General features: G+C 42.0%; 1 protein-coding gene across 1 annotated transcript; it reads left to right on the top strand.

Moving 5' to 3' along the window:
• Positions 1-7,367: 7,367 nt before the first annotated feature.
• LOC144458434 (ubiquitin carboxyl-terminal hydrolase 37-like) lies at positions 7,368-9,105 on the top strand. Its single transcript, XM_078160917.1, has 7 exons — positions 7,368-7,534; positions 7,792-7,854; positions 7,990-8,121; positions 8,240-8,363; positions 8,446-8,597; positions 8,746-8,845; positions 9,025-9,105. The coding sequence occupies exons 1-7, from the start codon at positions 7,368-7,370 to the stop codon at positions 9,103-9,105; spliced, it is 819 nt and encodes a 272-aa protein (XP_078017043.1).
• The last annotated feature ends 5,112 nt before the right edge of the window (positions 9,106-14,217 follow it).

The following is a 14,217-nucleotide window of genomic DNA, read 5'->3' as shown; positions in this document are numbered from 1 at the left end:
ATGACATTTGTCTCTTTTTGTGGTTTGCTCAAGGTGTCAACACCTTTCATATAGCCAAGGTTTTTTTCACCGTGGCTCACGTGCCCTGGAGCAGCCTGTTTGATCTTTTTGAGGACTGTCAACTTATTGTGTGACTCCATGGAAATTGAATTATGTATTTATTTACAGGCCAGGTTAATAGAATAGATGCCTAGGTGATTTGAAAGTCAAACAACCACACCTGCCATTCATTTCTGTTTTGTTCTGAGTGGGTTGAATACACAAAGAGAGGATGATAATGAATTGAACGGCTTATCCTCAACATTCGTGCTCCGAAATACACTGTAGTTTAATACAGCAGTGATAAATCCAGATTTCCATGATTGAAAAGCATTATTTGGGAGAATATTTTGCTATATCCTCATCTACATTCTGCAACTCTCCAAGTGGCCTACATAAACTGAGGCTCTTTGTGTGCACGTGTGTGTGTGTGTGTGTGTGTGTGTGTGTGTGTGTCGAGAAAACGCTTGTTCGGGTCTTGCACGGCAGCACAGTGGCCCAGTTTGAGTAAAATCAGTGTCAATGCATCTCTAATGGTGTGTTGCTGGTGCGTGTGCACGTGTGCGAGCCTCTTCCGGAAGCTTTAAACAGACTTGTCATGTTGGGAGACGCTGCTGTCAAACGGAGGACAAATCTGAAGATGTCAATTGAATGCCGAGAAAATGTCTGTCAGTCGTTTTGACGTCGGTCTCTCCATTGTGATTAGCATCACTTAATATTCATGCGTGCTTATCTGCCTGCTGAGACGGTGCCAAGCTGACTGCTGTTATTAGAGCGCATCACAAGCAGCCTCCCCGTGATAAACACACGGAGGATGTAACAGCCATGTGGCATTACAAGCATGTCAATATGTGCCGCTCTGTGTACTCTGCGACGGTGTCACAGGTCAATTCAACAAGAGGAAAGTGATATTACTTCCCAGACAGGGCCTGGCTCTCTTTGTGCCACGAGCCTGTGTGCATGGAGAACACTGTGGATTAGCTAAACAACACTGCCACTTGCTGTTCACATATAGGTACTAAACAAAATAAAGAGAAGTGTAGCTTGTGTGAACGCACCAGTGCTGAAAGGTCTAAAAACTTTCATATATATTTTTTGGACTTATCTCAGGAGTTTGGCAAATCAAATACAGACCTGCACATACGTTTTAAGACAAGCCTGGTTTTAAATATACTATATACCTACTGGTATTTCTTGTCTGCATGGTTTGCAAAATTTAAAAGCCTTTTTTAAGATGTACAGTGTCTTTCCTCCCACGCGCTAAATGCATCAAAACAGGAACCTCTTGAATTATTTTGTTTCATATTAGCAGTTGTATGTGTCAGTTTTGTTTTCTTGTTTCTCCACCACATCGCTTTTTTTTTCTCTACCTCTGAGAGAGTGTGTGAATGTGTATCATTGTGGCACTCTGACAGTCACGGCCGCGAGGAGGAACAGTGGTGTGCTCGCTGCAGATGGCAGCACACATTTTTTCATTCCTTAAACAGACACAAAAAGCAGCTGAGGGACCAGGGCCTGTCTGTAGAATGTGCTGGGGAAGAGTAGGTACTTGGCACAAGTAGCAGAAACAATTAGCGTCACATAAGCAGAGGCCTGAAGCAGCTGGAGAGAGAGCGAGAGGGATGGTGGAAAAACACGGCATCTCATTTTCACCGAGAGGACCTCAGCAGAACTGTGTGTGCACTCAGAGAGATCCCCTTCCTTTCCTCGTCACAACTCAAACCCTTTCTTTAGAGACAGTTCATGTCACGGCTCATTTAGTTGATGCGCTCTTGTCGGTGGCGTGTTTTTGTTTGTATCTGTGCATTCTTAATTAGGGAATAGACAGAGGAAGCTCTGTGTCCTTGGAGAGACCTCACATCCCACTCACATCCCTAAAATCCCTTTTTGAACATTCCTGGCTACCGTCGTCTTTCCTGGTCCTGTTTTTGAAGTTGCAAGACGAGACGATCTAACGTGTGGCTCATGAAAACACTCCACTAGTCTTCCTCTGCAAAACACTGTGCTCATTAAACTTTGCCTGCTTTACAGATAAGCTCAAAGTAAATGTTAAATGTTAAAAAACAATTACTTTTGAAAGAAGGAAGTGGATATACTTCCTGTAAAGCATCTGAAAACATGATTTCAAATCATAAAGCACAGGTCTGGCTTTGTGAAATACACTCATATACTCACATATACAAGTGGCTAGGCTCCGCTTTTATGTCAGTATCACTGCACTTATTGCTCCTGTTCCTCTTTGTCACCATTGCTGGCACTTTGGCAAGATAAAGTGCCCATGTTGACCTCTCCCCCTGTAGCTGTGTGTCCAGTTTCTATATCAAACGTAAGCAGTGTCTATGAGAGCAGAGCTGTTACCATAAATGGTACAATGAATATGTCAGTACAGTCAGACAGTAAGCACAAGCAAGAGAAGACTCATCAAGTCAGTTAACTCACTGATGGCGCAGGGTGTCCACAGATACAACCAAGTTAAATTTAAGACTACTTACAGTAAGACATTTTCAATTCACCTTATATGAAATTTAAGACCAAAGTTAAACTTAAAGTTTAATGTGTTTAATGTAAAAAGAAAACAAAATCTCATGGCTGTCATAAATGCTATTTATTACTGCAATTCTTCGTTCTGTCCGATGATTGTAGTCATTGGGTCTGTCAGGCTGGAGAAATGTGACAGAAAATATTTAAGACCAATCAAATCTGAATTTAAGACAATTTCTTACTTTTAAGGCCTTATATTAAGAAAACTTTATTTAAGACAATTTAAGACTTTTTATTGACCTGTAGACACCCTGTGGCAGTCACACAGCAACATACACATATGGGTGACATATGAAAAATCACCAACATAGGTGTTGGGCCACCACATGCTGCCAGAGCAGCTTGATAGCCCAGTGTGTAAGAGTTAGGGGGATATATTGGCAGAAATGGAACATAGTGCTGTGTTCAAATGGGGTCGTATTTAATGTGATCAAGGAGTGAATTTGAACGCCTCGTCATGTAGTATTTACAACCTCTTAGGTCGAAATTTAGCGGAAGCTCCCAAGTCCACGAGTTGAGACATGTTTTCAGAAAAAGAGGAGGCCATGGAATCTAATTCATCGGCAGATGGTAAGTTAGTATGTTGAAATTGTAGTGCTAAAGAGTTGTTTTTCATTTTTTTATAATATGTATGAGAAAAACGATATTCCCAACGGGCTCATTTCCCCCTTACCTTTGAATTACCTGCATGACGTGACTAGCTCCCAGCTCCCTAGCTTGCTAAATTGTTAGCCTTGGTGGCCATGTTGCCGTTGCCTAGCAGTGGTGCACTCAGGCAGGGGAAATCTCCGCTATTTGCTAGGCTAATTTATTCAATGTAAATTCCCATAGGGTTGTGCTAATAACGTTAGCATGTTATACTTGTTTGGAAAATGTTTTCAAACAGTTGGGTAACAGGGTAACACTTTACAATAAGGTACACAAAATTAGACTAGTTACTGAGGAACTAAGGTACACGAAATTAGAGTAGTTACTGAGGAACTAATGAGTAGTTACTGAGGAACTAAGGTACACAAAATTAGAGTAGTTACTGAGGAACTAATGAGGAACTAATGAGTAGTTACTGAGGAACTAAGGTACACAAAATTAGAGTAGTTACTGAGGAACTAAGGTACACAAAATTAGACTAGTTACTGAGGAACTAAGCTACACAAAATTAGAGTAGTTACTGAGGAACTAATGACAAACTAATGAGTAGATACTGAGGAACTAAGCTACACAAAATTAGAGTAGTTACTGAGGAACTAATGACAAACTAATGAGTAGTTACTGAGGAACTAAGGTACACAAAATTAGAGTAGTTACTGAGGAACTAATGACGAACTAATGAGTAGATACTGAGGAACTAAGCTACACAAAATTAGAGTAGTTACTGAGGAACTAATGACAAACTAATGAGTAGTTACTGAGGAACTAAGCTACACAAAATTAGAGTAGTTACTGAGGAACTAATGACGAACTAATGAGTAGATACTGAGGAACTAAGCTACACAAAATTAGAGTAGTTACTGAGGAACTAATGACGAACTAATGAGTAGATACTGAGGAACTAAGGTACACAAAATTAGAGTAGTTACTGAGGAACTAATGAGGAACTAATGAGTAGATACTGAGGAACTAAGCTACACAAAATTAGAGTAGTTACTGGCATGATAAGCAGCTGGTTACCATTACAGTTTAATGGCACAAAGATAAACACCAACACCCAACAAACACCAATTTTCACCCCGGGAGAGCAGTGTTCGTGTCCTGTGAGATTATAAAGCCAAACCCTGTTCTTTTTTCCTAAACCTAACTGCCTGTGTTTGTCATTGAAGGAAAAAAAACATCAATTTGCGGTGTTGTACTGATGTAGTGGGTTTATTTTGAAAGAAGACAATGCATGTAACCGGCAGAACTTGACACGGTGTCCCAGAACGTCAACAACCAATGCACCCAGGGTACCTTTCACATTGTATGTGGATGTGGATGTCATTTTACGCCTGTTAAATGTATTGTGTCTTTTCAAAGTACACTTCCGTCTGACGCCGCCTGTCCACATATCATACTGCTGTGACAGGTGTCATGTGGCTGACCGGTGGCTTATCATAACACCGTGAAAGGTCCTGGCTGGTCACATGATATGAATACAATTCTGCAATCAATGTCGTTCCATCTGGTTTAATCCATCTTATTACAGAGCAGTTATGTTTTGGTGAAGGAAAAATCCCAGAGGCTCCATTTGCATTGATTTCGAATGGTATCAACATATTTGACGTGTATCTCTTGTATTGTTGTGTTCTGGTTTATACCTGACATTTTTTGTACATTGTTTTTGAATATATTACAGAGATGCTGACATTATGAAAATTAAAAGACGCAGAATGTGTTCCATCACTTGCGTTCGGAACAGAATGTAGTTCTGTAGAACCTCTTAGATGGAGCCAAAAGTTCTTAAGTACAAGTGGAATGTTGCAACAGACAGTTTGAATCCAGCAGTCAAACAGTGCAGACAGACATCACAACTTGACTCGAATTTCTAAAGAGATCCACAACACCACGAAGATGCTAGGACAACGTATTTTTGGCCGAAAGGTTTGTCTCTATCTGTCTTTCTGTAGATCCATGGCTTTTAATGTGACCTTGTGAAATGAAAAAGTTTCCATGACTTCAGTGTGTTTTTTGATACTTGCAGTCAAATTATAGTCTATCGAGAGGTTTTTTTGTAGGCCAACACAGATGCCAGTGTTATCCTGATTCCCTCAACAAAAGGAGATTTTCCCATTATATTCGATTATTGCAGGAAAACAACAGTTTGATACTTGTGTGTTTTGTACAGCAAATACACTTCAAATATTTACACCACTATTATGATTTTTGAAGTGTAAATGTAATCAGCGGAAGTAAAAAGCTAATGTTATCTAAATTACTTCATTCACTACCCCAGCAAGGCTGTGAAGCTGTCAACGTGATGACGCTCTGTAGTCTCATTTGATCACTTGTTAGCAACCACCTTTGTAAGACACCTAAAGGCTTAAAATTTCACAAGTGTGGAAGTCCTTGGTGTTAAGCAAAGACCGTATTTCAGGCACCTAACCAAAACCAGATTCAAAAAACTCACTGATTTCAAGATAAGGAAACCAAGTGTGCAAAAATGCAAACTCATTTTCGGGTTTTAGGACTCATTCCTGGACTACTCTATAAAGGCATTTTAATTTGCAGGCAATGTTCATCTTATTTTTCTTTATTCTTAACAGAAGAAACAACGATCTCATAAGAAGACTGTGGCTGATGAGAAGAAACAGCACTCCAGCCATCAGACAAGGTAAGGACATGCACTTCAATACAAAATACACTTCAGTGGTCTGTTTCATTCGCTGCCTTTATTAAGGGTTTAGAGGGATTTTACCTGAAATAAAGTAGTATTAATACAAGTATTTACATTTTTTAGTATGTAGTTTCTTGGTAGTAATCCAAACCTTTAAGAGTTAGTGCCAGAGCTGCAGACCTGAGATTTGAAAGCAAAATTTTCATTGTTTTTTAACTGGCAAAATCTTGGAGCGCTAAAAAAATAAAATAATAAATATACAGGCAACATGTACAAACTGTCTGAGATTAGTGTTTTTAGTGTCAAGTATTTAAGTTTGACGCAAATTGTTTGTGATTGTGTTAACTGTGAGAGTGATTTTTTTCTGGAAACAATTCTTGCAAATGATTTATGATTCATTTATCTGGCCTCGAAAGTAGAAAAACTAACTGTGTCTCTCTTAACCACCAGTGGCGGTGTCCAGGATGTACCTGCTGCTCCAGTCTCAGCAAAGACAGCTGACCAACAGGCAAAGAAGAAGAAATGGGGGAATCGCCTCTTCGGTTACCCTGACGTATGTTTGACATCAGCGTGTCAGAGCTTCACATTAATCTCATTTTAGTAGACTGTAACATTTATATTTAAACATTTAAGTTGGAAATGGCTGCCAAAAAAAAGAAGTTTAAAACAGTTTTCTCATAATATTGTTTTGGTTTTCACTCTACAGAAGGAAAGTGTTCCTTGTAGGAGGCCTTCAGCCCCACAGGAAAGGTAAGACGCTCATTCAGAGTGTGTTTTTGTTTCTACAGACATGTTGTTTAATAACTCTTTAATTTTCCCCACAATACCCCAGAGATGACCACAAGGACACAGAGTGTCTGTATGATTTATCTCTGTAAAATAACCAACCATGTTTCTCTTTAGACCTACTGACACCACCTCAGACGCTCAAACTGCATCACAGAAGGAAGCCATGAGGAATTTTTGGCACTGGCTGTTGATCAACTACGGGGTATGTTTCACAGAAAAGAGCCAATGTCACCAGATATTCACCAGCCAGGACTCAGTGAGAGTACTGATATAGTTAATTGTTATGTTTGCATTATTGAACAATTCAAGTTTGTTTTTCCTCCAACAGAGAAAACATCGCATCACACCAGTCAACATCACCAACGCTGAAAAGACGGACTCACCAAACCGTGAGAGGAGGTAGTGACATTCATTCCATGCTGCTTTCAGTGTCTGTCAGGAACATAAAAAGTTGATAATTTTTCTTAATTCCTCTTATATTCACTGACTAATATTCTCACATAGATAAACTTTTCCTAACATATCATATTTTTAACTATAAGTAACCTTAATGAAATCATGTTCTTCCAGTTTTTCGGTGGTTGCTTTAGTTTAAATCTTACAGTGATATTCTGTAACGAAAGTATTCTTAAAATATTTTATTTATTAATTTTACCTGGGAGTCTTTTTGTGTATGTTCTGCCTCTTGACGATGACAATTTCTTCTTACAGCAGCAGCCCTGCAACAACGAACAACAGAGATGAGCAGGATGAGCACGACAGCGTGACGTCGTTTTGCTCACTGGATGACGTCACTCAGGCAAATTCAGTCGACATCACTGACCTCGAGGAGAAGCTGTTCATGGCCCGACTCAACGAGTAAGTGAAAAGCTGTCACTACATTTTGTGTATCACTACACCAAAATGTTCCAGTTAACCGTCATGAACTGAAAACAGACTGAAATAGCAAAAGCTACGGCTATGCCTATACTGTCTGGGGTTACACCAGGGGTTATGTTAGCTTCCTCAACCAACTTTGTCACAGAGGCAGCAACTTATAAACACGCACTCTGCTCTGTCAGCCTCTTGCTTGTTTATTAACCATGTGTTTGTGTTTTTTTGTTTTATCTCCATAGCAACCAAACAAATGACATCTGGGACACTGATAGTTCTCTGGATAGCCCCATCGACTGCTTTGGGTGAGTACATCTGCACATGAATCAAAGTTGTAACGAGAGATGAATCCATCAAATCAAACTGAAATACCTGTTTGTGATTGGTCAGTGAAGAATTAATACTGACGTGTGTTTTGACTCGCTGTGTTTCTGTGTCAGATTTCCAAACATTGGGCAGACCTGCTATATGAACGCAAGCCTGCAGAGTCTCCTAACATTAGAGGACTTCACTGGGGGCATCAGTCGCATGGAGCAGGTCTGGAGCTCACTACCTGAGGCTCAACTGATGAGGTACAGCAGCCACACACACACATTCACACTTACGTCATTCTCAAGTTTTTCCACAAACCCGAGTACCAAAATGAAACACATGCAAAAATGTCTCTTTTTATCGTCTCGCCTTCTGCAGAAGCTTGATGGATGTCAGGGACGTTCATTCGTCCATATACGCTCAAGTTAAAATCCCCCTCCTGGAGTCATTTAAGGATGTGGTCTCTGCCCAGGCACCTGCGTTCTGGGACACTCTGCAAGAGGTGAGTCAGCTGGCTTTACATTCTGTTGTTTCACCTCCTGACTGTCTGTGCTCTGTGTTTGAACTCTTCTCTGTGTATTCAGGACGCTCATGAGTTCCTGACTGCAGTCTTGGAACAGATGAGAGGTCTGGCCCCTCTGCTGCAGGAGGCAGCAGCTTTCATGGGCACTCATTATACCTGCCCTGTAGACGATCACCTGGTGATCACAATGGAGAACACCAGGACATGCAAAAGGTGAGACAGGGGTAACACAGTCAATTTTCAATGGTGCCACCTTAATGATCTGGTCTTGAATAAGCCCTGCTCTTGTCCTGTTATGAAACAAAATTGTGTTGTGACCACTGCAGCCAATATTAATGTGTATTGTCTCTTTAATATGCAGCTGTGGAGCACAGTCAGTGAGACAGGAGGAATTTACAAACCTGTCTCTAGACCTCATCCCTGGAGGCTCTGTGGAGGAGATGCTCCAGGAGTACCTTAAGGTAAGATCCACAAATCCTCCTTCAGTCACATGATCACTGACTGATCTAAAACATCAACAAACACTACAGACAGACACACACACACACACACACACATATACACTGCCTCTGTCTGAGCATGTGGACGTGTTGTAGTTGTGTTCATAATACACAGCCTGTTTCTCTGTGCTGCTCTGCAGGAGACGGAGGTGGAGTTCAGGTGTGACTGCGGAGGGAACACATCGAGCTGCAGATCATCCCTCCTCACTCTGCCACAGTAAGTGACATCACATCTGACATAAATGATCACCTGACCTGGGTGGTTCCCAAACTGGGGTCGACTGACCCTGAGGGACCCTTGAGAGTCAGTTGATCTCAGCGTCCGACACCGACGCACAGAGGAACCCTTTGTGGCAGTATGACACGCACCGGGCAGCAGCAGTTTGTGACGCTGCCTGCAACAACTCAATCAATCAATCAATCAATTTTATTTATAAAGCCCAATATGACAAATCACAATTTGCCTCACAGGGCTTTACAGCATACGACATCCCTCTGTCCTTATGACCCTCACAGCGGATAAGGAAAAACTCCCCAAAAAAACTGTAGTATAAAAGGAAAGAAAGTCTGTGTAGGGCAGGCAGGAGAGGAGGCGAATGGGTCAAACAGACTCTGGACTTTCAGCTGGGAGCCAACTGTTCACTTCCAGTGTGAAACCAAGTTATTTTAATAATAACATAGTGTGCTAGCGTGTCACGTGACGTATGTAACATAACGACGCTGGTAACGACTGAACCTATTTTAAGCAAAACCATGTTGGTTTTTGTCTACATCTAACTTTTTGTTGCCTAAACCTGACATAGAAAGGAAGTAAACATAAAAATGAAGTCTTTTTCCTACATTGCAAGTTTATTTCGAGAGAGAACGTATGCACGTAACGAGCAGAAACTGCACATTACCTGTGAAAACAGAAGTGTATTTGAAAAGACACATGTAAGGAGCGTAGATTATCATGTCGTCCCTGAATATCCAAAGCTGACGCAGGGGGATACCTAGGGTGTCATATTTTAAGGTGTAGGTCCACTGACAAAGCGTCAGTATCTGACGAGTTAGGATGAGAATGTGTTGCTCCACTTTGTCTTTAGGTTCAACATTAATCCTTTCATATTTTCATACCTTCTCCCTCAGAGTGCTCATCCTGCAGCTGAAGAGGTTTCGCTACTCTCCCTTCTTTGAGCTTGAGAAGGTTGATGACCCTGTCAGGCTGATAAGGGACCTGCTGGTCTCCTCCACACAGGTAAAGAAAAACAGAAACACAAAAATCAGGCTCATGTGAAAGTAAACATGTGGACAGTGTGTGCTGTTGTTTTGTGTGTGTACGTGTGAAGCTAACTCTTATGAATGTGTTATGTGTTCCTTCACAGGATGGAGGCTGCTACAGCTTGATCAGCGTCATCAGCCATTTTGGCTCCACAGAAATGGGTAAGAGAAGCACACACTGAAGGCTGAATGTGATCGTCTGTTGTCCTCTGTCATGTTGTAGATAGAAACGTTTCTCTGGACGACTGGACGATGAAGACTGGACGATGAAGGAAGAAGATGTCCCGTGGTCAGGAGCAGCTGACGGTTCCCTTGCCCTTAGGAGGATGGGTCCCCCCAGAGAGCCGGGTTCCTCCCAAGGTTTCTCCCTCTAGCAGGGAGTTTTTCCTTGCCACTGTCGCCTCACAGTCGCTGGACAGCAGGACAGACCCAACTCATCTCATCAGCATCGACACCACAGTTGTAGAGATGGTCCTGCATTGTGCCAGAGTATGGCTTGCTCTCTGGGGAGAACTACAAAAAGAAAATCAAAGAAAATAAATACTATTGGACTTTAAGATTTTGTTGGTTGTATTTTAATGTATTTTTCAGTGGGAGTTTTTATAGCTCCATAATACAGTGCCAATTCCAAAAAAGTTGGAACATTGTTTAAAATGTAAATAATAACAATCAAATCCTTTTTGACTTATATTCAAAATGAATAAAGTCCAAAGACAAGATATGTAATGTTCAAAATGATAAACATATTGGTTTTTGTAAAATACACAAAAAAGTTGGGACAGGGGCAAGTGGAAGTTGTTGAATGTTCAAAAAACACCTGTTGGAACATTCCTCAGGTAATAAGGCTAATTGGTAAATGATAGTATCATTTACCAACAGGTACAGGGGGCATCTTAAAAAGGCTCAGGTGTTCACAAGCAAGGATGGTCACTTTTTGAAAAACTGTGGGCAAACAGTTTGAGAACAACTATTCTCAATGCACAATTGCAAAGAATTCAGGGATTTCACCATCAACAATCTATAATATAATCAAAAGATTCAGAGAATTCTCTGCATTTAAGGGGCACAGGTTCAGTCCAATACTCTGCACGCTGGAACAGAGAGCTGGTGAATCACTGGAGTCCGCTGAATGCACACAAACAGCAAACAGTTCAGAGGTGTGCAGCGGTACAGTTAGGAAGCAGACAGGAAGTGGCATCAGATGAGCAGAGGGTTCAATACAAGGGGAACACACAAGGGAAGCCAACACATTTGTGAGGAGCCGACTGTAGGTAGGTCGTAACCACTGAGGAACCAGCGGTGATGATGAGTGGATTCTGTGGCGGACACACAAAGGCAGAATGTGCAGCCATGCTGTAAGGTAATCCACAGTGCAAGAAATCACAGGCAGCGGAACAGGTAAACTCACAACAGAGAGCTGACTGGCACTCAGATGCAGTGCCAGACATTGTAGACATCCGGGGCTTAAGCGTGGTCTAACTAGGGGGGTCCAGGGGCATGGTCCCCCGGGAGAAAATTTTGAAAAAAGACTGACCTACAATAGATTAAAGTTACTGTATACTCAACCTTCTACCCCCTTGCTGTGAATCATCTTCCTTCTCTTCCCTAACTTCCCCTGACTCATCTTTGGGTCAAAGTAAATGCAATGCATTGTTTATAATATAGCCTACTGTAATATAAAATAATATAATATACTCGTACTCGTCTTCCTCTGCTTATCCAGGTCCGGGTCGCGGGGGCAGCAGCCCCAGACAGTCCTCTCCCCAGCCACTTCTGTCAGCTCTTCCGAGGGGACCCCGAGGCATTCCCAGGCCAGCCGGGCGATGTAATCCCTCCAGCGTGTCCTGGGGTGGCCCGAGGTCTCCTCCCAAGGGAGGCGTCCGAAAGGCATCCTGATCAGATGACCGAACCACCTCAACTGGCTCCTCTCGATGTGGAGGAGCAGCGGCTCTACTCCGAGTCCCTCCCGGATGTCTGAGCTCCTCACCCTATCTCTAAGGCTGAGCCCAGCCACCCTGCGGAGGAAACTCATTTCGGCCGCTTGTACTCGCGATATCGTTCTTTCGGTCACTACCCAGAGCTCGTGACCATAGGTGAGGGTTGCAACGTAGATGACCGGTAAATCGAGAGGTTCGTTTTCTGGCTAAGCTCCCTCTTCACCATAACGGACCGGATAGGCGCCTGCATCACTGCTGATGCCGCCCCAATCCGCCTGTCAATCTCCTGCTCCATCCTACCCTCACTCGTGAACGAGATCCCGAGATACTTAAACTCCTCCACCTGAGGCAGGACCTCCCCCCTGACCTGGATTGGGCAATCTACCCTTTTCCGGCTGAGGACCATGGCCTCAGACTTGGAGGTGCTAATTCTCATCCCAGCCACTTCACACTCGGCTGCGAAGGATCCCAGCAAGAGCTGGAAGTCACTGATCGATGGGGCTAGGAGGACCACGTCATCCGCAAAAAGCAGGTCCATGAAAATTATGAACAGAACCGGTGACAAAGGGCAGCCCTGGCAGAGTCCAACTCTTACTGGAAATAGGTCTGACTTACTGCCGGCCACGCGAACCAGACTCGTGCTCCTTCGGTACAGGGACTGGATGGGCCCTAGAAAGGGGCTTACAACCCCATACTCCCGGAGCACCCCCCACAGGATTATAATATAATATAATATGATATAATATCTAATACCAATTATCAGCTTCAATGGATAGGTGGAAAACATTCTGCCCTCATTCAACCTGTAATTGTGCACAATGGACTAGGTTGAATTATGGAAAATAACTCAACTAAACTTCACAGCACTTCACAAAAACGCCGACTGGTGGTTTGGAGGTGTAACTACGAGCTCACGAGTTAGATTTGAACACAAAAAATATAGGTGAGTTTTCTTTAGCTAAAAATTACGTGACAATAAGAATGTTTTAATTACCTTAGAATAAGTCTTTGATATCTACATATGGAGCATCCTCATTCAATTAGTCCACCATGTTGCACCTGCATGTTTCTACAGTAGCCCAGAAAGGACAAACATGATTACAGAGAATTCAGAATATGCTGCAGTTTACCACACAGCCGTGTGTAGCCACATTATGGCACTTCTCTTTAAGGCTTCCTTTTGCATTTGAACACACACACTCAGACTGCATACTAGTTTGAGTTACAACCTTGGATTTACTAAGAAAGGTCAAAATTTCCAAGGGTTTCTCTTTGCTTTTTGTGCAGTCATAATCAATAACTGTAAAAGCTCAGGAGCACAAGGATTATGAGCTCTTGATGGCATATTTCTTTATTGCTTTGCTATAAAACTTTCCAAACTAAGTCTTCATGCAAGCACATTTAATAACAAATGGTGTAACGAAAAAAAAAATGCTGGACAACAACACTGTTAATTCACTGTTATCATTGAACATCCCAGAGGACTGTACCAGAAAATAAATAAACAATAAGTCAACCCTTCCACCAGTGGGTGACAGTATTGTACAGTCAGATTCTCTCTGTAGGGCTTCTGTGTCAGCCATGGACTGTAAAGTGCTGAAAAATAAAATATCCATATTTCTGCCTGGACCCCAAACACATCTCAAATGTCACCAGAAACGTGGGTCTCTTTTTGGATACTTTATAAAGCTTTATGAACTTAAATTTAATTTAGAGAGTGTCTTTCATGTTTTTTATCATCTGCTCACACAGGAATTTACACAGTGAGGAAAGTGTTGTCTTATGAGATACAATTTAGTTGCAGTGATGCACAGCACTGAGTAATAGCGCACATTCGGGGATACAGTGAGAGCAAAACACACAGATAAAACAGTCCAAAGTGTGCTTGTTTGGGTTGCATATTAACTGAACAAACTTGACTAAAATCTATTGGGAGAGCGACAGTGCCTTTTTATATTAAGAGACCTTTGTTCTGCTCTACTGTGATTTTCAATAATTTAATCTCCTTTAAAAGTAAGACCAACGTCCCTGTTTGATAAACACATGGTGCATACTGTATATCTTACAAAAAGTTCCCTACTTTTGCAACATACCTGAAAAATCAATACGCTGCACCACCCTGTCAATGGTTAAGCA

The sequence above is a fragment of the Epinephelus lanceolatus genome, chromosome 17, assembly GCF_041903045.1.
Source record: "Epinephelus lanceolatus isolate andai-2023 chromosome 17, ASM4190304v1, whole genome shotgun sequence".
Taxonomy (NCBI): domain Eukaryota; kingdom Metazoa; phylum Chordata; class Actinopteri; order Perciformes; family Serranidae; genus Epinephelus; species Epinephelus lanceolatus.
Note: the sequence above shows the minus strand (reverse complement) of the source record. Positions and strands in the feature narration are given on the sequence as shown.

Bases quoted from the DNA above. Each gene is read 5' to 3' on its own strand.
- LOC144458434 (XM_078160917.1), top strand. From the start codon at position 7,368: ATGACAATTTCTTCTTACAGCAGCAGCCCTGCAACAACGAACAACAGA. The intron at 7,535-7,791 runs GTAAGTGAAAAG...TTATCTCCATAG, and splicing joins TTCATGGCCCGACTCAACGA to CAACCAAACAAATGACATCT. The intron at 8,846-9,024 runs GTAAGATCCACA...GCTGCTCTGCAG, and splicing joins TGCTCCAGGAGTACCTTAAG to GAGACGGAGGTGGAGTTCAG.